At 51.9% G+C, this 26,866-nt stretch overlaps 1 protein-coding gene across 4 annotated transcripts in view; it reads left to right on the top strand.

Annotated features, from left to right (window-relative positions):
- SAMD11 (sterile alpha motif domain containing 11) overlaps positions 1–26,866 on the top strand; it is a 205,223-nt gene that overhangs the window by 142,343 nt on the left and 36,014 nt on the right. For all 4 annotated transcript variants that reach the window (XM_044445287.1, XM_044445286.1, XM_044445285.1 and 1 more), the window contains 2 exons: positions 13,645–13,737; positions 24,696–24,866. In XM_044445287.1, the coding sequence (XP_044301222.1) occupies positions 13,645–13,737; positions 24,696–24,866 (264 nt within the window). The remainder of the gene's footprint in view (positions 1–13,644; positions 13,738–24,695; positions 24,867–26,866) is intronic.

Raw genomic sequence — 26,866 nt, 5'->3', positions numbered from 1 at the left:
GCAGACAGGCAAGTTAAATAAAGACAACAAAGGGAACTTTGAAACTTGTGCCGGTCTTTTGCTAAACATCTGGAGACCTACCCAGAGATCCCAGTCTGCCTTTAGCCTGTCCTCACCATAGCATGCAGTCTCGTTCTGTGGCATGTGCCCCCAAATACCTACAATTTATGCGGGGTTGGCATATTTTTTCATTTTATATTGATGTTTCTGTTGTGATTTGAGTTGTATTTTATTGGTATTGTAAAATGCATAGAAAAAAAATGAGCCTTTTAATGAACAAGCAAACAGAGGGCAAGTTGTCTTCTGAAGGCGGAAAGTTTTGAGAACTTCTGATGTATACCAACAGTAGGAATATGAGATTGCAGAGAAGGTGAATCCATTTTGCAGAAATTGAAGGGCACGAGTCATTTCTTAACACATCCATAACTAATTTTGGGAATTCAGTTTCACATGATGTTGTGACGGCTGCTAGCTAAGATGACTTTAAACAGGTTGGTCGCATTCATGGCCAGGTTCACAGGCAAAAGCCCCACCAAATTCCGGTTTTGCGGATGGTGAGAGAGCATGCTACCACTTTCCCGACTTAGCATATCAGCTTCCTAGAGACTTCTGGTTATCCATTGTGAGAAAGAAAATGTGTGGTTCAACGGATCCTGCAAGGCTTTTCTCTTAATGTTCCGTTTGGGCAAGAGTTGTGATAACACCCATCGTTTAGCACCCAAACCTTGCTGGAGCTTTCAGACACGCTGAAGGCAAACTGCTTTACCGCCATGTGCTTGTTTTCATTTCCCATATTTGCAGTTCTCCCGATTCTATCAATGTTGCAGTCTGGGGATGTACTGCAGTGGTTAGCTGAGGTTACCCAGTTGAGCTGTAACAGCAGGGCATGATTAGCACACATCTTGGTTTGCAAACTGGCCTCAAACTAGACTTTTAGTTTTGGTTTCCTTCCAGGCTGTAAATCATGGTTTGTTGATTCAGACATCATGTCAAACTATAGTTATATCTTCTTAACCACGGGTTTTTTTTGTGTTGTTTGTGCTAAAGCGCAGGGAAGGTTGGTTGATGCGGACCTGTAATAGCTTTATAATTTTATATCTTGTCAATTTGCAATCAGGGAATTAAAATGTGGATTTCCTCCACCTGCTTGATGTATGATTGTATGTGAAGGGCGGATTCTAATTTGCAGCAAGATTGCGTTTTGGGAATTGCGGGTGGGGAGAATTGGTCCAGATTGATTAGTGCAGAATGCCAGGGTTGTTTTTATTAGTATTAAAAGGATAACTTGGCACAGGTTAGTTACCTTTTAATCTATATTACTTTTTTGGTAAGGACATGTCTTAGCTGAGCCAGTGTAATATAATTTTTAAAATTCCCACATGCTCCAGATGTTAAGCAAATGAACAGCAACAATTCTGTTGCTGTATGAGTCCAGCTTGTATGAAGGAGGGGGATATTGTTTTGCCTGGCTATGGAGAGGAGGACAACCAAGTAATAAGAGATGGAAAGTGGAGGGTTGAAGAAAACAGAGGCATCGTGGCTGAGAGCTTTAGAGGAGTAGATAAGAACTGGAGGAAAGAGTAGCCAAGCTTCCCAAAGACAGGAAAGTGGAGGGTTGAAGAACACAGAGGCATTGTGGCTGAGAGCTTTAGAGGAGTAGATAAGAACTGGAGGAAAGAGTAGGCAGAGAAAGCCAAGCAGTGGGAAGAGGTGGAGTTAATGCAGTGTGAGGCTGTGGCACAGAAAAATCTCCAGGGCAGGAGGTCCTGGGGTGGAAGTGAGGATGAACCTGTCATGTTGTTGAGAACTAAGCATTCAGATCTGTGGCCAAAGACCTCTAAGGTACTTAAATCCAGGGGTGGGCAGAAGGTAGAAGTCCAGATGTTTTGGATGTCAGTTCTTAGAAGTCCTGCCAGCGTGCGCAGTGGTCAGGAATGCTAGGAATTGAGGTCCAAAACATCTAGAGAACTACTTTCTGCCCACCCCTGCTTAATCCAGCTTTCATGCAAGGAAATTGCTTACTCCCAGGTAAATGCAGCCTGAGGGTCTGCTGAGTCTTGCTGGGGGGGCAAAACAGGCAGTGTCCCAAATCATTTTGCAGGATGCCTTTTAAGGAATCAAAGGAGTGTTGGCCAGGTAAGCTACGATTTTTATGTTGCTCAGAGTTTGTCTTCAGAAAGGGTTTTTCTTAAGCTCTCACTTCACTGCCCAATTAATGGAGTGTTTCTAGTGTCAAATGAACCTATTTTGGGTCCTGCCAGTCTTCTGTAAAAAACAGGTGGCACCCACTGCTAAATTGGGAATAGATTTAGCCAGCTAGTTACTGGGGGAAAGTTGCTTTCCAACAAATCCTGGCTCATATTAAAGCCAGTGGGGGTTTTCTCGGCCAATATAGTTTTTTGTGTTGGTACAGAAGCAGCCCAAGCGAAATCCAGGGAAGGGCCTGGATCAGGCAGTTCTTAAAAATAAAACTGCCTAAGTCCGTGAACCACTTCCAGGTGCCTCTCAGGCAGAGCTGACTGAGCACCAAGATGTGGTTGCTGTGCCATCCTCTCTTTCTGATGTTGTATATGGAAATCCAGTGTAAGCTGTAATGTGACTCTGTAACTCTCCCTCTCTTTGCTGCTGAGGGCAGGAAATGAATTGCTGCTCCCAACCTTGCTGTGAATGGATTGATTTGGGTATCAAGTTGTGTGTGTGTGTGAGAGAGAGATTGTGTGTGTATTATGTATAAAGTGTATGAGTGTTTTGTGTGTGTGTGTGTGTGTGTGTAGACTCTCTCTCCCTCCCTCCCTCCCTCCCAGGCTGGACCTCTTATGTCCACTGCAGGTGTAAAACTTCCTTAGGACTGGAGTGCAGATCCTCTTTCTACCCAAGAGCTGAAATCTCTTTGTAAAAACTGGAGGTGCCTCATCCCTCTGGTGGGTGGGGCCAAAGTCGAAAGAAATGGGGTCAAAAGCACCGGCATGTTTTCGCTTCACATTCATATGTCCAAAAACTAGGCCCTAGGAGAGGCATTTTCGCCTTTTAGAAGGAGGGAGCCCCCCCCCACACACACACACAATCCAGGGAACCACTAGGCGGTCAGTGATCAGCAAAGGTGACCATGCGCGCAACCTGGGAGGGCCCACTTGTGACTCCAGCGGGGCAGATTTGGCCCCCGTCCCAAGGATCTGCACCCCTGCATTTGACGCACTGTGGGGTCGCCCACGTTCCCCTTCCTTTCTCATGGGCAGATCAAGAACCCAAGAACAGCCCTCCTCGATCAGACCAAAGGTGTATGATGTGGTGCAGCATTTGGTTCCCGCAGTGGCCAGCCAGAGGCCTCCAGGGGTGTGCCTGGGCGCCCTCCTACCTGAGCTCCCCAGCACGTGAGCACACTTTCTCCAGCACTGGAGACGATCGCTTAGCCATGGGTGGGCTGCTTCTGCATGAATTTGTCTAGTCCTGTCTTGAGATGCCCATCTTGGTGGCCATTACTGTGGGTTGTGGCAAATTCTATAATTCAACTCTGTGGGATGTGAAGAAGCATTCATTTTGGAACCAGCCGTGTGGCCGTGTTCTGCCTCTATCAGCGTTAACACTGAACTTGACTTCTACGTGAGCCAGAATTTGCAAGTAGGGCTAGAAGTTGTGCAGACCTTGGCCAAAGCCCATGTAAGTTAGGATTAACTCTTGCCTAGCTATAATGCTGCTTCCAGAATATAAATCCGCTTCCAAAGGAAGACCTGGAAGAGGAGGAGATCTTTTCACAGTCCGGGGTTGAAAGAGGAAGCGCACAAGTCTTTGGCATGATCCCAGCTCCTTAGCCAGGGTTCACAAATGTTACATCTGCACCAGGCATGTTGCCAAGTTCCTCATTTTAACAAAACATCATATCCACTTGAAAACCTTTCTGTCCTGATTCTTGTATAGATTGATTTTGCACCTTGTGCTGCAAAGGGGTGTGCTTTTAACCTCACCAAAGGTGGGGGTTTGCACCTTTAATTTCGCAGAGGTGGGGGCTTGCAGCTGAGAGCAGGGTCCTCCCAAGGAGTGCCTGGATGGCTTTGGAGATAGAAGGGTTAAGCCAGTGCTGTGGCTGCAACTCATTAATTAACCAGGGACCTACCCCTTCCCCAGATACAAAAGTGAGGTATTGAACAGGGCTGCCAGGACGACTTGTTGTTCCACAGATGCTATGCTCTGCTCTCTCCGGCAGTGGGAAACTAATTGGCGAGGGAGCAGCTGCATCCCCAGCATTGGGAGTGGGGAGGGGGAGAAAGAGCCCAACCAATTAAGAACTCAGGGGGGACTTTGCAGTGCAAATCACCCTTTCCCACCTTTCAATTTCCCAGTCACTTGCTTTTTCTCATCCCTGCGTGCGTGTGTTTAACTTTTTGCAGCTCGCACTTCCACTGCGGGGGCTCTGTTTTTGATTTCCTTCCCTGTGTCCCACCTTTTTAATTCCTCCCACTTTGTTCTATCTCAGAGCTGGTTTAATTGCCGCATCCCATTTATTTATTTAACATATTTCTAAGGCCACATTCAGGGTGGGCGCCCACAGAAAAAAACAGCCCCCTCTGAGGGTCCGTATTGCTACTCTTTGTGGTGGGAAAAAGGTACAAAGGGGTCTTCCCGGACCAGCGCCAAGGGTTGGGCACCTGCCAAGTCTCCACATTGCAGCAAGGGGCCTTCGGGCTTGCTCCTGCCCTTCTCCGGTGCAAGGGTAGGATGACTGGTCAGATAGTGGTGGTGGTGAGAAGTGGGGCGTGCTGTGCCCTCCGTGCCCCCAAGCGCTCTGCCTGTCAAGCCCGGAAGCACCGTAACCATGTTGAGAAAGTGGACAAAGAACAAACGCAGCTGGTGACCGTGGGGCGAGAGGACAAATTCTCTCAGGGAGGGGGCATTAAGGGTGTCTTGCCCAAGGGCCCTCTGAAACCTGGGGCTGACCCCACTGGCTCCTTCACGCCATGGACCGTTCCATCCATGTGCGGCACTTGAATCCCACCCTTCATGCTCTCGGAGGCGTTTGCACTGGTGGGTAGATACCAACAACTTGGCCCATGGCTCCAAAAACTCTGGGCTCTGAACCCCAGGAGGCTCCTTGTGCTGCGATCAGTGTGCCTTTGCTTCTCCGCCTCTGGATTGTTTCTTAGCCCATCTGGGTTCAGGCACATGATGACCCGCAGTTCAAGAATAGTCCATACTCAGTCATTGAGAGTAGGCCCAGCTGTGCTAATCCCGTCAGTAGTTCTGGGATGAAAGGATCCCCATGAAGCCATTTTTGCCCTTCTGCATTCAGATGCAACCAAACCAGACTTCAGGTGTTGGAGCCTCATCTCTTGACTGCCTGCACCTGTTAACAGGAGCCATGTTAACACGTGCAGGCAGATCTGCCAGGGGAGGTCTCCCCATGTGGACACCTGCCTGCCCACATTTCTGCCCCAGGTGTTGTTTTAGCCTAAGGCTGGGTTTTCCAACATGCTGCCCATGGGCCTCAGTACACCAGTCAGTACGTGCCAGGCTTGATTTAATTTTGTTTCATTCAGATTTTTTAGTGTTTGTGTGTTGCACTGGAAAGCAGGGGGCTGCCCTTCAGCGCCTTCTCTGTTCAGTTTCAAGAGGGTGAAGTTGTGTTTGGCACTCTGGTTCCATTTCTGCCGTGTTATTGTGTTCCTGGGCAAGTTGCTGTTCTTTTTCACTAGTTGGCCTTCCGGGAAATGGGTGCATTGTGGTCAGCCATGCCCACAAAGAGCCTCTGCAGTGGCTCATTTTGCTATGAGCACGGTCAGTCGCAGCCCACTCCCAGTTCCCGCGGCACCCTGGACCCCAAGGCATTCTCTGAGTTACTGTGGGAAGAGCAAAATTCTCAATGGCGGGATTCCTATGTGCCGTGAAGTCTACCATGCTATGAGTGAAGCCCCTTCCCCTGAATCTTGGGGGATACCATGTTAACATGTCCTAAAAGTAGTCATACTATATTTTTGGGGGGAGGGTGGGGGGAACCATTCGTAAGATCCATTTACCACAAATTCTGGGAAAGAATTTCACCTTGTAGTAATGTCTCCATTTCAGACTTACAAAATAGACATTGGTGGATGGCGTTTCTGCTCCACGTTTTAGCCTGAACTTTAAAAGAGTTGGCCATGATGCCAAAGCCTGGTCACGAAGGTTCAGGACCATGGATAGCTCCTTAAAAGTTCAGGTTGCTGCCCGGAGGAGATACAGCACCCGTCTGTTATGGAAACTGCTGCCCGAGTCTAGTTTTATGGGCAGACTGTAGTTTTTATTTTCCTAGCATTTCTCCCCTTGGTCTCAGCCCCCAGACACTGCTTGTGTGTGTGTGTGTGTTTCCGCGTGTGTCTTTGCTCCCTCTGTTCCCCCCTTTGCCGCCCCTCGTTCTGTCTTTGAGCTCCTTGGGAAGAAGACAATTTGAAGGCTTTCCGCTCCGCGCTCAGCCGAGAGGTTCTTTTCCCCTCAAGCCAATCAATGGCAGCCTTTTCGGCCCCGGCGGGGCTCGGCAAACACGAGATCAATAAGTTATTAGCACCATTCTGTCAGCTGTAATGTGCAGATTGATCGGGGCTGGGGCTCTTGGACGCCGCTTGGCACTTCCCTGGCCTGATAAAGATGACAGATTAAGGGAATAAGAAAAAGGAATTAAGGAGTCTGGCTGTCAGGGCCTGTCACGGGCTGGTGGGGGCTGAATGAGTGCAGTCGGACGCTTAAGTGACGCTGAGGGCACGGCTCCTCCTGGCAGCTCCCTGTGAAACTGCTATCTTCCAGCGGCCGCCTTCAAAAGCGGCGCGGAAAGGCCGAGGCCTCGACAAAGGGGGACGGCTGCGGTCTCCGCGGAACTGTCAGGCCCAGTATCGGAGGATGCATCAGCTCACCGGAGCAGGCCTCGCGCGTCGCCATGGAGACGAGCAGCGGGCCCAAAGTGGTGCAGGCCTCGTTTCCCGTCAGGCAGCCGTCTCCAGGCGGGTGCCCCCAACACATCTGGAGAGCACCCGCTTGGGGGGGGATAAGGCAGTGCTGGCTTGTTGGTTCTCCAGCCCGGCCTGCTCAGGCGACAGGCTTGCAAACAGCCGCGCCTTTTGGCTGGCCGAGGTGGCTAAGAATGCCCTGCAGGAGCAGAGTCAGGGGTCTTTGTTCCTTTGCGCCATGGTTCTGATCTGGACATTTGGAATAGCTCCCCTTAGACCAAGCGTGCAATGTTCCATTCGCAGTCCCCTCTAAGATTGGGGGATCCATGGGTCACAAACCCATGCACCCCCCCTTATGAACGTTGTCTCTCCTTGTGCCTGGTCTGGGGGAGTGTTAATGATGCACTTACAGACTTCTGACCCAGCAGAAATGCGTTAGTGTTGACAAGTGTCTCTGTTTTATTTTCCTCTTAGCTATATTGCGAGGGGAGGGGCAGCTTTTGGTCCTGCAGATGTTTTGACCCACAGTTCCCATCCGCCCTTGCCAGCGCAGACAAAGGTGTGGGCTCGTAAGAGTCGCAAGGCAAAACTTTTGCAGGGGCCACAACTTTCTCATGCCCTACTGTGTTGCTTTCTGGAAATAGAGGGAGAAATTCAGCTGGCACCTGTGGGTGGGATGACCTGTGGGGTGAAAGCGAGCATCATGTACACCAGGGACCACCAACCTTTTGGGGCCCTCGGGCCCTCTGAGCAGTTGCCGTGTGCCCCACCACAAAAATGGCTCACGTGGAAGATGCCACCAGTCACCTAACGGCTGCTGTGGGGGGCTGGATAGTCAGCAGAGGCGCTGGGAGGGAGGGAAGAGGAACAGGCTGGGGGCTGGGGGGGAGAGACATCGCCTGGCAAAGGGGAGAGAAAGTGAGAGGCTGCGAGAGGGGCAGAAGCAGTGGGGCTGGAGGCTCGGAGCAGAGAGAAGGTGAAGACGGGGTAAGAGGGAGAGGAAGAGCACTGCTAAAGCCTGAGAGAGAGAGTGGACGTGGCTAGACATGGGGAAGGAAAAGAAATGGCAAGGCCGGTGCCTGCGAGTGAGGAGGAAGAGAGAGGAAAGGGGAAAGTTCTGTCTGGACGCAAGATTGGCCCGAAGATTGAGTCAGGCCAGGAAGCAACTCTTCCCTTCTCGTTTGTCCCGCTCTGCAACTGATCAGAGGCAGGTTCAGGAACAGATAAAAGAATTTGGGGTCCTCACTTTTTGTTCAAGTTTTTTGTTAACTGTGTGTTTAATGGGTGGGAAGCAGAGAACTTGGTGAGTCTCTGCAGAAACCTGGTATTCTTACAAGCTGTTCTTGGAATTACCTGGGATTCTTACCCTTCACAGCATAGCCTTTAAAGGGGCCTGTTGTAAAGGTGTTTTGGGAGAGTGCCTGACCTGAAAGGTGGTATAGTAACAGTTTAGTCGAGGGCTGGATAAATTGATCTGATGGCCCTGATGGCGGGGAAGGGGCATGGAGTCAAAGGGCCCATCTAAACAGGTCCACAAGCCTGGGCTGATAGGGAAGTGTTAATCACAGTTTGCGTGGCAGTAGCACAGATGGTTTCCGTAACTTAGCCATTGGGTTCCTGCATCCTCCCATAAAGCATTGGTATGAGAGAGCCCCTCCTCTTGCTCTCAGGTGAATCTGCATATCGCCCGTGCATGGATTCTGGCGTTCTCTCTTCATTGCAGAGAGGAATGGCTCTGCTTGTTTTCCATACTATGAATTTTTACCACCTTTTTATGGCTCCGCACATGCTGTAAAACGGAATCTGACAGGGCATGGTCTGTGCACCTCTGCTCATAAACAGCCTTATTACAGGTGAGCGCCGGAAAAGTGTGCGCAGTGAAGCATCCCCTGCCTCTGCATTCCTTTGAAGCTCCCGTGGAGGAGGCATCCGGGCAGTGATCACGTGTTTAAGCCTTGGGGATCTTGATTGTTGGGGGTTCATCCCTTGAGATAGTCCTTGGCCTAAAATTTTGCTGATTTGCAGCAAACCAGTTTCTCTTTCAGAGGCCGTGAAAGATGGCCCACTAAGTGCTCTGCCAAGTAGGTCCCGAGCTCTGTATGGCGTCCCTCCTTGTCTAGCTGTCTAGAGCAGCGGTGGGTGCCCCACAGCTCGTGCCCCCTCCCCACTGAGCACTCCCACGGTTGCACGGCTGAAACTTGTGTTGGTGAGGGGCAAACTGGAATTGCCACCAAAATTTGCACTGTAAATCAATGACCTCTTTGCTGCTGGCAGGAGCAGAAGAGCAGCTTCCTCTGGGGTAAGGGGTTGGACATAAAACCAGCTCACTCAGCTCTCCAAGTTGCCAGCCCTTGAATCCGGAGTCCCGTTGTGTGGAACGTGGCATCAGGAAGAGAGAATCCCACAGGGCTGGAAGGCTTGGGAACATGCTGCTCTGGCGTGGTCCCACAATGAAGTTAGTCAAAGGTCGTGCATGGCTTGAAACGACCCAGTCAGACGTGGATTCCAAGCATCTCAATGAAAATCATTTTGTCCCTGCAGCCCTGCCCCGCCCCGCCCCACCCCACCCAGGCTGGCCCCCAGCACCTTCCTGGTTTAAAATAAACCCTTTATTTCCCATGACCATTCCCTCTTCCTTTCCCTTTGCCCATGGACTTCCTCAGGAAAAAAGGGCAAGTCCAGGAGTGGAAAGATACCCTGTGGTCTCATGGAACTGCAGGTGGGCACTTTCCCCTTGCAGGCCGTTGCTCATTCTCATGAAAGGGTGGGCTGCTCCGTGCTGGACAAGGCAGGGTACGCAGAAGCAGGCCTGTTGCCACGGATGCTGTTTCTAGGGGCCGGAGCAGGCAGGGCTCAAGCACATTGCCCAAGGACTAAACTGTAGGTGGGCCTCCTGCCTTTGTCCACTTGCTACTTTAGAATTCAGCCTTACAAGGCAGGGAACAGTACCCAAAAATCAGTGTCCGCCCCCCGGCCAGAAGATGGAAAACCTCAAACTGGTGGTCAAAAGCAGGCGCATTCTACCTAACCAGCAGTACTTTTGGGGAAGCACCCTGGTTGCTTGGGGCAAAAAACATTTTCCTGGCTTTACAGCACAAGCTGTGTTTCTTAAATGGGATCAGCTTGCCCCAGCATAAGGTCGTGTTAAGAGGAGAAAATTGAACCCGTTGGATAAATAAACACATTTCCCCCTGGAGTTCTTACGTGGTTAAAAAAATCAAAACCCCCAGCACTTTAAGCTACGATTCCCCTTCTGCAACTGCAGAACATCCACTAAAAGGGCGTGTTTGAGACCCTTTGGAGGTGAAGACTAAATCTTCTCAGCTGATGCTCATGTTTGGGTACAGCGACAGTCAGCCTCTGCCCACTTCTTAATTTTCGATTACATTCCTTTATATTTTCTGCAATATAATTCATTGGGAAACTGTTGAGAGCCAAGTCCTTTGCATTCTTAGATCCTGTTTCTTAATTTCAGATTCTGAGTCTTAATTTCAGAATCTGTATCCCTTCGCCCACCCATACAACTCAGTGGAGAGCTGACTCAGGCCCTATATGCATGATTCCATCCCTTCATTTGCATATTGGCATTCTTGGTCTCAGATGGCAATTTATATACTTTCTCCATAGAACTGAATGGGAAGCCAAGATGAGCTGACCCAGTTTCCACTTCTGGTGTGAAGCTCTGGCATGATGGAATTAGCTGACCTTCTGTATAATGATGACTCTTACCATTGGGGCGTGTCTTGTTGCTTGTGGCGATTGCCACGAATTCATGAAAAAATCTTTGTCCTCTGAGATTATCCTGAAATGTCTTGATGAATTTATGTCAAGGATTCCTTAAAGTTGTTAGCTTATTTAAAAAAAAGTTTAAACTGTTCTTCCAGTTCTAAGTATAATAATAAAAATAATAATCAGCTGCAGTACAGTAAACAAACGAAGCAACCACCCAAAGGTATCTTCCAAACACCAGCGCAAACAAGCAGGTCTCCCAGCCGTTGCAAAAAGAATTTAAACAGACATCTATCATTGCTTCTACAGCAGCTGGTGCCCTCCAGAAATGCTGGACTTCAGCTCCCATCATTCCTGGCCAACATGGCCATTGGGTAAGGCCCTTCCTTGGGAATGGTACCAGACTGGGGAAGGCTGCTTTTCAGGCCAATAAGTGCTGTCACTTTGGAAAACCTAGTTGGCTATTGTCCCCTACACACACACAACACACAGAAAGAGCAAGGGAGCTCGAGCGCTTTATTTCAAGGGTAATTGACATGTTTGGCAGGGACAAGTCTGTGTGTACAGCTGTCCCAGTGAAAAGAGCCTCTTTTGCGCTTAGTATTAAATGTTTTAAAAGTCATGCAACACTGCAGAATGCACAGATAACACTGCTTCTTGTTAGGTCTGTACTGCCTGCAAACCTGCTAAAGCCAAATCCAGCAGAGTTAAGCTCAAGCAGGCACGATGCTGTATCTGGGGAACGGAACATTCTTCCCATGGTGGTGGTGGTGGTGGTTGTTGTTTTTAAGGGGAGAGAGAATTCGCATCTGTAAATCATCTCTGATGTGAAATTCTTACATAGACAGCCCTCTAGAAGCGTGTCCGTGCCAAACTTCAGTGCTTGGAGCTTTATAGAAGATCTGTGTCAACCAAAAATTAACATCTGGAGTCTTTTTTCTAGATCTGGTGCCTTCCAAATGGGCTACAATTCTCATGAACTTTGACCATTGGCAAAGCTGCCTGGCGCTGATGGGAGTTGTAATTCAACGCATCTGGAGGGTGGAAGCTGGGGAAAGGAAGTTTGTGCATTCTTGTACTGGCAGGGGTCACTTGCTTAAAAGATAACATTGCATCCCTGACTGGGGCGATCCCTGGTCTACCTGGAGTAAAGGAGCAGAAGAGTGCTCCTTGTCATACTTTCGCTATTGGATGCACATTTGGTGGGACATGACGGGGCCTTCTCAGTGACCGCTCCCAGGCTTTGGAACTCCACCCCAAGGGAGGCTAAATTGGCTGCCCCCCTGCTGTCCTTTAGCTACCAGGCAAAGGTGTTTTTGTCAAATGGGCCTTGGGGGGCAGATGCTGTAATTGTGGCTTCTTTCCTTGGTAGTTGCACTTGTAATTGTACTGATAGCTTGCTCGTTTTAGGACACACTGCCGCGGCCCTCTGGAAGCCATTTAGACAGCCATGGGATGAATAGGCAGCCCAGCACCAGCCTTGGGAACCCAGACCAGGGATGCCAACCAGCGAGTGCCCAGACTGCAGAGCGACACCTACAAAAAGGGCCCTTCTGGTCATCACCCGCCTTACTGTTGAATGCCGTTCTTTGATGCAAAGTGGGATATAAATCACACTTTGAAGAAAGGCTGAGTGCATAGTATTGAAAGCTTCAGACCCCTTGTCCACTCCAAACAAAGGAGGCTGGTTTTGGCTTGGTTGTCTGTTTATTTTCTACATGAATTGGCTCAGAACCAGTTGCAAACTATGCACCAAACTGTATGGATGGCACACTGAAAAAAGGAAAAAATATCTGTGTCCAGGTTGGTTGAATCCCATGTGAGGAAAAAAATCAGGTCTATAACCTGGATAAATTATGCCATGTGAGCAAATGTACCCAATTTGCATACATTCTATCATTTTTAGAAGTCTGTTATGTATACGGTATTTTTGGCTTTGTTGATCATGGAGAGAAGTAAGAAAATCCTTGGAAGTTTTTATTCAGCCAATAAATTCTTTCATTGGTTATAAGGACTAGAAACTTGGCTTCTATTATAAATAAAACTGGAATCTTGAGGAAAGAGGAGTCTGCGTCTAGTGGTGTGCTTTTGTTTGCCATGCCCCTGCACTGTTTGCAACACAGATGCAAACAGTACGCTTGTTTTGCACACTGGCTTTTGGCTGCTGCTGCCCGTTGGGGGAGGGATTGCTGCCCCTTTTACAAGCCATTTTTGATGGATGAGATTTTGCTGCTTGCGAGAGATGACAAACTAACCGCCTCTTCTTTCCTGCCCTTATTCAACAACACCCACTTCTTCAGTCCCCTCCCCAGTGTTATTACGGGAGGATATTGATTTTTAAAACTGTACGGGAGGGGGGAAAGATGCTGTAATTGTATATTAGATATTTTGCGTTGGCTCACTAGGACGGCAGGAATAGAGGCAGAGTGCTTTCCGTGGCAGTCTAGAGGGGAGAAGGAGGAGGTTTTGGGATCACCCAGAGAACGGGGAGGGGGGAGAGGCGCGTCTGCGAAGGAAGATTGAGGAGCTGCCCACTTGTGTGTGTAGGGACGATTCCTCTTCCTCTTTTTTCCTCTCCCCCCACTCACTCCCACCCGCCAAGACCCCAGCTGCTTTGCATCAGGGCATGAAAAGCAAGGACACGCCCGAGGGACGAGAGGCAGCCGATCAAATGATGCAGTTCAGTAAGGATATAAACTAGATTTCCAAAAATTTATGGCTGTAAACGGTGGCCATTGATCAGTGCGTTGAAAGGTTGCGGTGTCCCTTTGGGGGCTGCATGATTAGGAAAGCATATCTGAGTGCTCAAAATGACTTCCCCTCCACCCCCCACCCTCGCTCCCTCCCTCGCTCCCCTTTCCCTGCTCAGCCAGTGTGTGTGTGTGTGTGTGTGTGCGTGCAAAATTTCCCCAAACTCTCTGGATAAAGGTTGAGGGAAGCGATTCTGCCTTCTTATCTAATTCTTTTCCTCTTGTTTCGCCCTCCTCCCCAACCCTCTTTCTTCCAGATGAAGTTTTAGGTAAGAGACGAGCGTGTTCACCCAACAGCAACAGCGAGTGCCCCCTCGAAAGCAAGAAGTCCCGAAGTGAGTCCCCAAAAGGTAGGAGCATTTTAAAAAAATGTCTTCTAGTTTCTGAGGCATAGGACATTTGACATTTGTGATGGGGAAGGCAAGTGGGGGGCGCAGGATGTTTGAGGCACACTGCTGAGTTGCCTTTCCAAAAGGCTCAGCGGATTCTTTCTTTCTAAGCCCAGGCGATGCACAGCGTTCCTTAATTAGAATTTCTCTATACTTGACCCTCAGTAACATCTGGGAAAGTTTCTGCTTTTTAATACTGAAACCTCATTCTATAATGTTTTGTATCTGTTCCTTTTTTTGCCTGATAGTTACAATTAGCAAAAGAACTGTGCCTCATTTCCTTCCGGGCCATTTGCTTCCTTCCTCCCCACTCTCCACACCAGGTTTTGAATTTTTAAATTTACATACTGTGATGAGTATGCAGAGAACAACTTTAGTTCTAGGAAAGGGCTTTGTCATGGGCAGCAGCGGGCTGTGATTTTTCTCCTCCTTCCTCGGTCTTCCAAAAGCCACACACACTTGTGCCTTATCACAAGCTGTGCTCAAAATGCTTGTGCAGTCCAAAAGCAGTGTGGCGTACAGTGCATGAGAGGGAGAGCGCAACGCAGATGAGGGTATGCGGGTACGGCTGTATGCGAGAAACAAGAAGACAAACCCAAATCAGAGCCCTCCTGGGCATGCCGAATGTTTTCCCAGCCATCGGATTATTTTAAGCTCTGTGGCTTCTTTCTATTCCTCTGCTTCCCTCCTCTCAAGCTAACAAACAAACAAAACCCTTCCTTATGGCCACTGTTGGGAGAGTGATGAGATCGCACTATATGGGGCTGGTGCAGAAAGCAGGGATGGGAAAGGCTGGATTGTGATGAGTTTACAAGCTGAAGAAACTCCTGGGAGTGAAAAGGGGGGTAACTGCTGAAAAGCGGGATGCAGGAAGTTGCCTTGTATCAGTTTGGGCTGTTCACTGGCCCATGCTGACTGGCAGAGGTGTTCTGGGAGCTGCAGTGGAGGAACAACACCAGAAAGTCCTGTGGAACCTTAAAGACAGCCACAATGTATGAATGACATGAGCTTCCATGGGCAACAGCCAACCTTGTCAAATGCAGGCACTGGGGTAGTGAAGCCAGGGCTTTTTTATCAGCAGGGACGCTGATGTCATGGGTCAACCCCTTCCAGTTTCTCTGCTGCATCCGAACTTTGCTGTATCCTTCACAGTAGCTGGATTTTCTTAGCAACAAGATACAGTTCCGTGAGCTCTCCGTGTTGTAACGCGAAACCTTTTGGACTGGTGTGGACAAGTCCTGCCGCTGGTAGAAAGCAGCTAGAACGGCTTTGCCGGTGTGTATCGACGACGCAGATGCTGGCCAGTTGGGGCTGTCCCTCGAGGCATAGCCGTAGGGCCTGTCATGGTGACTGCTTGCACCACAAAGGTAGCCGCATCTTGCGCTGCATCCAGGCTGCAGTCTGTGGAAAGCCATGCCAGGATAGAAAGGTGCTCATTTTTAAAGCACTGGGGGATGCTGTCATTTTGGCTGTCATAGGTGCGCACAACTAATTCTCTGGAAACAGGCGGTGTCTTCTAGCAGATACTTGGAGATGGTTGGTGCTTCCAAGCAGGGCTTGGGGACGCTCCAACTCTGGGGACCCTGATCAAGGAGCTGGCTGGACTAGATGGCCCTCCGCAAAACCATGGGATCCCATGAAAACAGATGATGTCATCCACTCTGGCCCAGCCTCCCTGAAAAGCACGGCTTTGCTCCAACACAAAGCCTCCTTCCGTATTTTAGAAAAACTAGGAAATGTATGTATGTAGAAAATTAAGCAAGGCCTGCTTGCCAGTTTGTTGAACTGCAGCTTGCATTGGCCAAGCTGGCTGGGAAGGATGGGAATTGCAGTCCCATCACATGGAGGGGGAGCAAATTGGGGGAGGGTGAAGTAGGAGGCTCACTAGGCTCTCTGTTTGCGAGGCTCTCGGCTTCTTAGAGGTTCTGTGGTTTTAAAGTTCAAACTAATTAGCAATCTGTAACAGTCACACTGAATCGCTTGAGTGGCATTTGGCTTGACAGGCCCATGCAGTCAAAAAAGTCTGCCAGAAGCGTTGCTGCGTGCATAGGAAGCAGCACGAAGCCGGCCTGGGCCCCGTCCTTTAGCCCTGCCCTGCCTGCCGTTCCAGACTTCTTCTCCGGGCTCTGAAGAATGTCAGTTTATGCCACATACCTTGCGCCTCACACTCCTCCTACACATGCCGCATTTAGGCCTGTCTCGTTCTCTCAGAAACCTGGCTGTGTAATCTAAGAGTGCCTCCTGTTTTGTTTGCAAATTTTGTTTCATAACATTCCAGAACAGTACAGTGCAGGTTCTCGGCACACATTCTTGTCCACACGGGTGAAGTCCTATACAAACCCTTCCCTTGCCCCAACCCACCTCTCTGTTTCCTGCCCTTTTTTCCTTCAGCGCCGCTGCCTCCTCCTTGGAGTTGCAATTAGACAGACATCAATATGCCAATAGAGCTCCAGGTAGGATGCTGAAATGCATTTTGCTACCAGAGACACCAGCTTATCGGAGGGGACCGAAGTGGTCTTAACCTGTAAAATGCTGCCTTGCAACAGTTCTAGTATTCTCTTAATATGCTAGCTGTATCCACCTGCAAGCTGTCTCTGACACCCCCTCCCGTTTCTTTTCCCCCTCCCCCCCCGCCACCACTGCATCCTCTGAAAAATTAATCAAGGTGATAGCAGTTTAATCCATCTCTTGGAGAAGGGAGCTAAGCTTTAATCAGGCTTTCCCGAGACCTGACTATCTATCGCTTTGGAATCAATGCTGTTTATTCCAAACTCCAAAGAAAGCCCCCACTTCCCCCCTGCCCCTGTTGTTGCACAGACTGACGTCCTTCTTTCTCTTCCTGCCCTCCACCCAGCCTCTCAGCCCACCATATACTTTTCCAGTTTCACGGCAGTTTCAGGCCAAAGCAACAGATTATCTAATCAGACTTGAAATCAGTCTGAACAATCTTCATGCTTCCGCTTATCTGCAGAGGTTTCAGTGAAATAGATTCTGGGAATTTTCTTCTGGGTCAGGCTGGTTAGTGACCCCGAACGGGTCCTCTTTTCTTGCTCTTTTGCATTTAGCATTCAGCTGTGGCATTTGGCTTAGGCTGCCTCACCTTGGAGCGCTCCGTGACTGGCTGCTTATTCCCCTTCCTCTGCCTTGGGGAACGCTGAGTGAGGACTGGCTTGGCAGTGAAGTGCCGCTGTGGCATATGGCACCAGAATCAGAGGAACACTGTCCAACTCTGTGATTTGTGTCTGTTTCCTGCCCCCACCCCCCCGGTTGCTGTCTTCCTGCTCCACTGCTGCGATGCCACCAAATGGGTCACCCGTAATGGATCCAGGGGGAGAAATAAGCATTTGACCATTAATGCAACTACTGTGAAGGAAATAAGAGACCGTTTAGCTGGGGGAAGAGGGCAGACACGGGCCTAGGCATGGGATAATGCTTGGAGCATTTTTGCTCTCCTGGTTGCATTCTGCAAATGCAGGCAGGGCAGTCGCCATCGATGTGAGCCTTGGAAGCTCACACCTGGAGGTATTAACTGTCATCTCGAGTCCTGCGTGGGGAGCAAGCTGGGCTAAGGCATTTGCCTACATTAGAAGCCAGTCTCTTCTCCAGTAGCTCCCTTTGGATCAGGCTCAGAGGATGACGACAAGTGGGCAGGGCCTTTTTGTTGGTAGCTCCTGATTATGCAATGAGGCAGCATTCCAGCAGGACCTTGGTAGAATGCTGTATCCAGCGGGGCTACCCTGACATCAGCTCCGTCCCCTTTTTATCACCAGGTTATGATGGGCCGTTATTCCTTGGCCTATGATGGGCTGTTGAATGCATCAGTCAAAGTATGTATGGCTGTGTTATGGGGTGGTTTTATTTTAGTGGAACTTAGTTGCAGCTTTTTAAAATGCCGTATGCGTCAGTCACCTCAGACCTGTCTTTGTGCAGGCCATCTGAGAGCATGACGAACATGATGTGCTAGTGATGGTGAGTCAGACCAGCGGCAGAACTCTGCTCCCAGCATCCCTCCACAGAGCAGCAAGGAGGCTGCGCAATTTTCCTAGGCAGAGGAGCAGAGCAGGCAGCTGTTGAATCAAGCCAGTAGTTCATCTACTCCCCATCAGACTCCTCTCCTTATCCAGCTGTGATCTTTTTGGGGTTTTTTTTTTACTTTCATCCTGGAAACCCATGCAGACTTTTCTGTGCATGTTTTCCAGATGTGTGCCTCACTTGTCCAGACTCTGAAAGGTGCGCATTCTTCCCCCATTAATCAAAGCCTCTTCATGTGCCTGCTTCAGATGCGTTAATTCATACGCATCTGTTGCTGTCGAGCACTTTCATTTTCTCTGCCCAACACAAGCTCAGACCACAGATGATTATTATTATTTATTTATTTGGACAACTTATATGCGGCCCCATTCGCGTAAGCCTCGGGGCGGCTTCCAATCACAGATTGAGCACATGTTCAGCCCAGGAGCTGCAAACTGGGTGGACCCTGGTCAAAAATGCACTGAAACAGATTCTCACCCGTCCCTGCCCTGGTAGCTTCCCCCGAAAAGCCAGCTGGTGCACCAGCCTTGGCTGAGCGGTCCGGTCGCTCATACTTCACGAATGTCTCTCTCCATCCATCCGGGCCCTTTCTCTGCAGACATTTTCGGTATGCAACCAGAGAAAGGAGGAGAGGTGCCAGTCCCGTGGTAGCACATTTTGACTATTTTGCATGCAGCTTGTTTTGGAGAAGGAATCCAAGGCGGCGGCAGCATCTCTGATGTGGGGGTGGGGGGGAATAGGAAAGACACCTGTAGGGCCCGCCAGAGCTTCCAGCAGTGAAGCAAGCAACCTTCTCTTCCTCCCTCCCTGCCTCCCCCGGCATGCGCTTCAGAGATCAAACGCGAGCCCTATCTCGGTGGAAGCAGGGCTGCCTGAGCGCCTGCTGTCAAGCCGACCGCAACGTTCCTGCGTCTCATATGGAAATCGGAGCATATCAGAGGCTCGGAACAGGGGCCGCGCCGCGCCAGGTCATGGAGGAAGCACTCTCCCCAGGAGAAGGTTCTGACTCGCCTCGCCTCGCCTCGCCTCCCTCCGTGAAAGCCCTCAGCTCCTGGCATCCTGGTGTGGAGAGTGGCTGCCCTGCCCTCCCCACATGCCCTGGAGAAGAGGAATGGAGCTGCATTATTGAAAGACTGTGGAGGGAAGGGGAGGGAGAAGACGGTTATGCGGAGGTGAGCTTTTTCCCCCTGCCCCATTAGTGCAGCTGCAGATTCCAAGAGAGCCTTCGGTGCCAGGCTGACGTACCCATCAAGATAAGCGAAATAGTGTGGCAAGAAGGGATGTTTCGCCTCGTGCACAGACCAGTGGGCGCCTCGGATGCCACGCTCGGCTCCAGCTCTAGTGGAGGGAGGCTGTACAGGGGAGGGGGAGGGCAGGATGCTGTGCAGGGGTGCAGTCGGAAGCCATCGTAGCTGATCATAAGGACTAGCATTATGCTGGCTTCTTCAGTGAGAGCTGTGTCTCGCAGAAATCCCAAGTTAGGTTTGAACTGCTTCAGGATTTTGTGACACACACTTAAGTGGCGTACAGATACCAGGAATAAATGAATAGAAATAATTCTGTATGGAAATACTGCAGACAATAAGGCGCTCTGTTTGCAAGAATCTCCTCTCTTTTCCAGTTACAGAAACATTTGAAGCAGCATGCTCAGGTTGACTTAAACCCCAAATTATTTCTGGAGCCCAAGGTTCAGTTCTGGGACATGCACAGTAATACAAAAAGTACCTCTGAACATGCACAGAATACTGTTTGTATGCCTTGTATACCCCATATCCACCTATCTTCTATTAGAGGCTTTCCAGGTCAGGCACAGAGAGAGCCTCATTTCTAGGCAGGCCAGTTCAATGGGCTGCCATGTTTCCCACTGGGAGTCTTTGGGAGTGTTCATGAATAATAAGCCAGGAATCCTGGATTAATAAGCCATGATGCGACTGAGCTGCTAGCTCATCCGTCCTTTGGCTTGCTGTTTTGCTGCTCGTGTTGCCATAGCCACACAAGTGGACTTTGGGCGCTTGCCGGCCATTTGGCAAAGGATCCCCTGTGCCTGTCTTGGTGGGGCAGAAATGTGGCAGGTGAAGGAAGGCTGGGGCTTGAGCCATGTTAGCTTAGAGCTCTTTCGAGTCCTCTGAGACCCAAAGACCTGGGTTTGATTCCCAGTGTCTCCACTCAGAAGGATCGGGAACAGGTTGCAGGAAAGAGCCTTCTTGATCCAAGGCCCCAGAGGGCAGTTGCCAGTCACAGTCGATGCCGCTGCCCTAAATGGACCAAAGGCCAGCAGGTTGCTGTATTCCTATTTCAGTCGACCCTTTTTTCAGAATCATGAGGACTGGAAACGTGCTTTAATCGGGTGGAGTGGAAGGGCCCTAGCTTGGAGGCAGCACACCTGCTTGGCATGTGGGAAGTCTTGCTCGAGTCCCTGGTGCCTCCAGTGAGATGGCTTTGGTGGCAGCTGATGGGGAGAGCCTTCCTGCGCCCCATCCCGGGGAGCTGCTGCTGGCCAGGAGGGAGAACACGTGGCAACACAGAAGGGCGGATGGGCCAGCGGTTTTCCAGGCCACCAAAACTCTCCAGAACTCACTCCAGGGGCTGCCTCATCATTTCTCCCTGTTTTTGGGCTCCCTTGCATCAGAAAACAATCTTTTTCAAATGCAGAGCCTTTCCCCCACCACTGAATGTGTGAACATGCATAAGTGTCTGGGGTGCATTTTGCAGCACACATTCTTTTTTTTTTTTTAATGGGTTTTTTAACATGATTGAAATCATTCATTGAGGAAAAATGCTTGTGCTCATTTTCAGGAGGGCAAAGGGGACCGTCTGACATAATCCTGAAACGGAGACTAGTGTCAGGGCAGCTTCCTGTTCCAAGGGGCAGATGCTTTCCCTCTCCCTCAGCTGGCCTCAGGCCTGCCTTGCTTGTCGGGGGCGCCTGCACCGGGGAAGTGAAGCCCAGCACCGTCCCGGCTCCGGCAGAGCTCGCAGCGGCGCCGCATTTGGCCGAGCGAAAGGGACCCGCAGGCTGCAGGCTTTTCCGAAGCATCTGTGCATGGCGCAGGGCAGCAGGCAGGGCAGCTGCGACTGTCTGGCCCGCGCCCCCGGGCGGCTCTGCCGGGAGCGGGGAGCGTGTCACACCTGGCGGCGGCTGGGGATTTGACAGGATCAAGCTCGTGCGTTGACCCGCCAGCGCTAAAGACCAGAGCAGACAGCAAAGGCACGGCAGCGGAGCAGGAATTGTCAGGGCTGAGTCGCGGGAGGGGGATCTCCGTGTTTTCACCCAAAGCAAACGCCCCCCCCCCCAGCCCTTCTCTGCACCTGAAATCTTCTCTGGGGCAGATCAGGAGGCATTTGCAGTAATTAGAAGTGCCATAATCGCCCTGTCTCCCCGCTTCTGCCATCTCCTCCTCCAGCTTATTTGGGGAGGGGGGTGGAAGCAAGACCCAAACCTCCAGCGACTTCCCCTTCCTAAATCGCAACTCCCCTCTCCCCCCCACCCGCCCTGGCTCTCTATCCCTGACAGCTCTGGCTAAGAGTGTTGTGGGGGGGGGGTGAGACAGTTGGCGCGTTTCTGATCTCCCTCCAGGGAGGCGGGTGGGCGGCAGGCGTGGGAGGCCCTGTCAGTCAACGGCAGCAAGGAGTGCCGGCACGGAGGGAAGGGGGGAAATTCCAAAGCCGTCGCCCGCCCGCTCGCTCGCTCCGTTCTTCCCTGGGGTGTAAGCCACCTGCTGCACTGGCGATGATGCTCGGTGTGCGCTTCCCGTCTTAATCCCACCCCTCTTCGGGGTCGGTGGGCCTCCGCGCCAGGAGGGAGTCGAGGCCCTCGGCTCCTCACCTGGTGCAGCCAGGTAAGGATTTTCACTGCCTTGGCACCGGGGCAGCGTGTCCTCAAGTCCATGTGCGGTGGGCAAGGGCGGGCGGAGATCCCCGCCGTAGCTGGAGAGGCCATTTGTGAAGGTGTCGTGTACCCTCTTCCATGCCCCCCTGACTGAACGGCGGTGGGGAAGGGGTCTGAAGGAGGAGGCAGTGCAGGGCGCCAGCGGGGCTCCTTCGCACACAGGAAGGAAGCGGGGAAGCCCGGTACATCACCCTCTCTTTTGAGGTTTGACCCTTCCCTGCCTCCATGGATTTGCAGGCACCAGGAAATGTATCTCCCCCCCCCCATAAAACTGGGGGAGCCCAGCTTGCTGCTCCCCTGCTTTGTGCAGGACAGGCCCGAGGCCGCTTGGCTAATGCTCTTTGCAGGAACCTGGGGAGGAGGCAGCAGCGTGAGTAGCTCTTACGGAGGGGTTGGGAGACGCAGCCAGAATCTGGCCCTCTTGCACTCGCTGGAGGCCTCTCCCGCTCTTTGGCCCTGGCGTAGGAAGCGAGCCGAGCTGAGAGCCAGCCGGCGGAGGCACAGGAATGCGAGCGGACCCCCCGGGGGCCGCACGTGCAGAAGCAGAACTCTGCCCGCACAGCGGGCGCCCCGGCGGCGGGCGGGGTGTGCGCAGGCCAGACTTGCTTGGGCTCACGTCCTGCTGGCCGCAGCTGCGCAGGCGAACGCTCGGTGTGTGCTGGGCTTAGGGCAGAAAGGGAGCAGGCCGGGGCGTGGGGAGCCAAGCCAGGGAAATCTGGCGGATTCCCACTCCAAACTGGATTCCTCACGCCTCGCTGCCCCGAGCACATCTTTTCTCCTTGCACTCGCCATCTGTGCACACGGGCAGCACTGCCCGCAGGGGAGCCCGTGCGGTGGAGCGGGTGATGTGCCAGCCTTCGGCCAAGGAGACCTGGCTCCAAACCCTGTGATCCACTTTGCCCGCTTTCTCTGCCTCTCTCTCAACTTCACCTACCCCATGGGGTTGTTTTGGAGAGAAAGCATGGAAGACAAATCCTGTGCAGGAAGTTTGAGAGGGCAAAAAGAGAGGACGCGGCTGACCTCTGGGACTACCGGGGGGGCTGTCCTGTAGAAGACGGCAAAGGCCGCTTCCTCACTGCTGCACAAGAGAGCGAGGCCAGGCCCAGCGGGCTGAGGTTGCAGGAGGGCAGAGCTCGGTTCTCTGTGAGGAGGAGTTTTTTTCATGGTAGGGGCAGTTTGGTGAAGGAATCTGTTCTCGGGCCTTGAATTCTCCTAGCAGAGACTCCACACCCATCACTGGCATTGCTCAAGCTGTGGGGAACCCACATGGCTCCCAAATGTAGGGTCCTCGAAGAAGGGAGAATCCCATTTGCATGGCCAGACTCCTTGGAAATGCAAAGGTTTTGCTCCCATCCTGAAGGTTTTGCTCTTGCTTCAGTGTTCCCTAGAAAGGTGGGGTATACCTGTCGAAAACTAAGCAAGGATGCTGTGCTGGACTGCGGCTCCCAGGCGCTGCTGTGGATGGAGGGATGCATTCCACCCTCTGCCCAACCACCTTGTGCCACAGGGGTTGCCCGACCCTCGCAGAGAGCTCTTGCCGCATGCCAGCGGCACGGAAGAGCCCTGCTAAAATGCTTGCACCTGGCCAGCTTTTGCAGGCAGGGCAAAGACAGAACAAGCAGGCGGGATGCTTACCACCCCTTGCCACTGTGTGCCCTGGAGCAGGAGCCACCTTGGTTCTGGACCAGCACAGCTACTCCCAGTGTGGCAGGGGGGCAGAGACACCCACGGAAGCCAGCTGGCTTGGGGCCCAAACGGGGCGAGGTGGAACCCCATGCGTGTGATCCGTCATTTCCTTAATAGCAGCTCATCTAATTTAATTAATGCCTCAGCTGCTCCAGTGGGGCCGTGGCTCAGGGAGAGCAAGGGGCTGTTTGTGGGGGTCCCTCTCCCCAACTCACCTGTTCCCCCACCCTTCGTCTCCCCCCACCTTCCCCGCAACACTGTACTCAGGAGTACTTTGTCCTGCAGGGATGATCAGAGATAAAACAGTGCCGGAGCAGACTCTGCCAAAGCCGGAGAACATTAATTACCACTGAGCCCAGCTCATGGTAAACAAACATCGCCCAGCCTGGTTTTCATCTCCACCATGTGCTGCGGCAGGAGCCCCGGGGCACCTTCACGGGGGGTGGGGCGGGGGCGGAGAACAGCCTTTCTCAGTAGTGGCAGAAATGCTTGAGCCTCGTGCACTCTGAGCGGCAGAGCCTGTTTCAGGGAAGCCCCTGCCCTCGTGGGCAGAGCCAGGAGGAGACGCTGCATACTTACCCCAAATCTGTTCCTAGTAGTGACTTGGCTTTGGAGAGGCATTTCACCCATTTAGAAACACCGCACCACGTGTGATTGGAGAAGGTGCCGGGCCAGGGAAGGGACGTGTCCATCTCGGGCATTCGGGGCGTCCTTGGTGGGCCTCATCTCGCAACTCCTTTGTGAGGGAGGGTTGGAGATGATCCATTTCTCCCCGGCTGCTGTGAAGATCAGAGCTAGACCCGACGGGAAGGGGGAATGCAGGGAAGTGCTGGGGGTAGAGATACGTTAGTGTCACCGCTAATTAAAAAGTCGCCATGCCATGTCCGAGAGTCACGATTCCACAACACCGCTGCTTATGGTTGACCCTTTGATTGCTGTGCAGTCTTGTGCATGGGCGCCTTTTTAGTTGTGTGCCTGGAAAGCTTTGGCTGCCAGGCGATAAAGAAATTTCGCACATGAAAGAATGTGTGTCCACAAACGGAACCTCCGAGGCCGGAGTCTGGAGAGGCCTGCTGGTGATGTTCTTGGTAAAGGCGTGGTCTTCGTGCATAAAACTCTGGCCCGGTGTGCAAAGCGGTGGGTGTTCGTGCAGTGGCTCACCTCACCGCTTTCTGCCCGGCTGGGAGTGTGCAAGGCAATTCCCTGCCCCGGCTTGCAGGCCTCTCCTCTCCTCTCCTCTCCTCGCCTCCCTCGCTCGCCTTGGTCCTCCTCCCGTCTTGGCATTGACCGTGCACATCCTTCTGCCCTCCAGAGAACTCCCACACGCCCCTGCTGGAGGGCGCTGTGACTCAGATGACCCCTGAGGAGCATTACAGGCGCATGATGTCAGCACTCAACGAGCACGGCACCTTCGAGGAGCAGCAGCAGCAGCAGCAGCGCCTTTACCAGTTGGCCAACAGCATGGCAGTTCCCAGCCACAGCGGTGAGCGTGACTTCCTTTCCCCTTTCCCCTTTTCTGCCTTTTGGAATGGGGGGGAGCTGCACAGCGGCCCTGCAAGCACTGGGGGAAGGGGGCGGGGCCAGTCCTCCGAGGGCCTGACGTAGGTGCCCAGGAGGGCCCAGTTTGGCCCCTGGCCCAGAGGTTCTGCACCCCTGAGCTGAGGGTGCAGGTGTGCGTGGGCATCACTTGCAGAACTCTCTGGGATTGGTCGTTATCCCTTAGAGCAACCTGGCAAATTAAGCCCGCCAAGAGTAAAAGAAAAAGATTAGCCCAGGAAAGAGTGTGTTCCTGTCCTGACACTTTGCTCTGGAAAATCAAGGTGGTGGTTGTGGGGAGACCCCCTCCAAGTCTGGTAAAGCTGCCCCGCTCGGTCAGTCGCCTGCCCCACAGCAGTTCCTAGCGTGGCACAGGTGACCAGGCAAGCCGCGGCTCGGAAGGCTGGCTTCTGGGAACGCTGGCTACCCAGTGCGACCCTCTGCTTCCCTCTCAGACCTCCTGGAATAGCAGAAGCTCCTTGGGGAAAATAGGCTCCATGAAGATAAGGTCTAAATTCCCTTTTTGCCTGCACAAAGGACGGATTATCTGTGTGTCCGCCCGGTGGCACCAACTAACGTTTAATAATTGAGGAACCTTTTTTTGTATTTAATTGCTCGCCTCTCCCCACCCCCACCCCCTCCAGACCACCTCCTCCCCCTGCCTCCTTTCTCCTACACGTGCCTCTCTCTGTCAACATTAATCCTGCATTCTCCATTCTTCCCGCCTGGAACTGTCATCCCCAGAGCATCCGGGTGTCAATCACGCTTGATTTGTGAGCCGTCAGAGAGTGCAGCATTGTAAATAACACATCCTCCATGTGTGTGTGTGTGCGTGTGGAGGAGGGGTGTTTGCTGGAAGCCAGGGGAGCAAGGAGGCGGGTGCAGGGAGGGCTTGGGTGGATGGGTTGCGGTCACTGGAGATCAATACTGCCTCTGGGGCCGGCCACTCACCAGGCTTTCAATTGCAACTCTCTCCGCCCCTGCCGGCCTGCAATAAGGCTCAACCGGCCGTTTTCAGATAATTAATTTATGAACATGGAGATGTACAGTCACCGGCTGGAGAGAAACGCCGAGCTTTCTGCACGCTTTTCTGCAGGGGCTGGGTGTTCTCTCCCCAACCCCCGACCTCCTTTGAAAACAAAATCGTGATCATTAAAAAGGGCTGAGTAAATCAGTATCTATTTAGAGAATGTATTTATTAGATTTATATACCTCCCAATATCCAACACTCTCTTGAGTGGTTCACGGAAATGAGAACCTAAATTATCTAGAGCCAGCACACATCATTTTGCAGCCTGTGGCAAAGGGAGAGATGGCCCCCTTCTCCGGTCCACCCGCAGAGCTGCCAGCGAATGTCACGTCACGTCCCCGGGAAGGGGACTTCCTCCACGGCCACACCGTGTGCCTGGCACACGGCTCGGCCCTCCCCCAGACGGGGAGAGCCAAGGAACTGCCCCCGCTGACCCCTCTGCTGCCAGTGGTTAGCCTTGCACCAGGATGTAGGAGACCTGGGGAACTAGGGCCGCAGCATTTAATTGAACAATCAGTTGTCTTTTGTATTGTGTTGTATTGTGTTATGTTATATTGTTTTACTTTTAAACCTTTTCACTGCAAAAACTGGGCCGCATTTTTATCAGAACGTGTTTTTATCAGCAACTGTTGCTTTAAATGTACACTTAGTCTTCGTCTTAGATATAAGAGTAAGCCCACTGAACTTGCTGAAGTTGTAGGGAGTAATTTAGGTCTCGCTGGTTTCCATCGGCCAGTCTAAGCATGACAGAGCCTGAATTTAACCCAGCCTTTTAAGAGCCCTGCCAGGCAGGGCCAGAGGCCTGTCTAACTGAGCAAGCTGTTTGCACAGTCGCTGGGAACTGTGGGAAGTTGCAGCCCGCAGGAGCAGCTTACCTGGTTAAGGTGCAGCGAGTCTGGAGCTTTTCTTCTGGATCT

The sequence above is a fragment of the Varanus komodoensis genome, unplaced genomic scaffold, assembly GCF_004798865.1.
Source record: "Varanus komodoensis strain SLA01 unplaced genomic scaffold, ASM479886v1 scaffold48, whole genome shotgun sequence".
In the NCBI taxonomy this organism is placed as follows: domain Eukaryota; kingdom Metazoa; phylum Chordata; class Lepidosauria; order Squamata; family Varanidae; genus Varanus; species Varanus komodoensis.
This window is presented reverse-complemented; position numbering and strand designations above follow the sequence as displayed.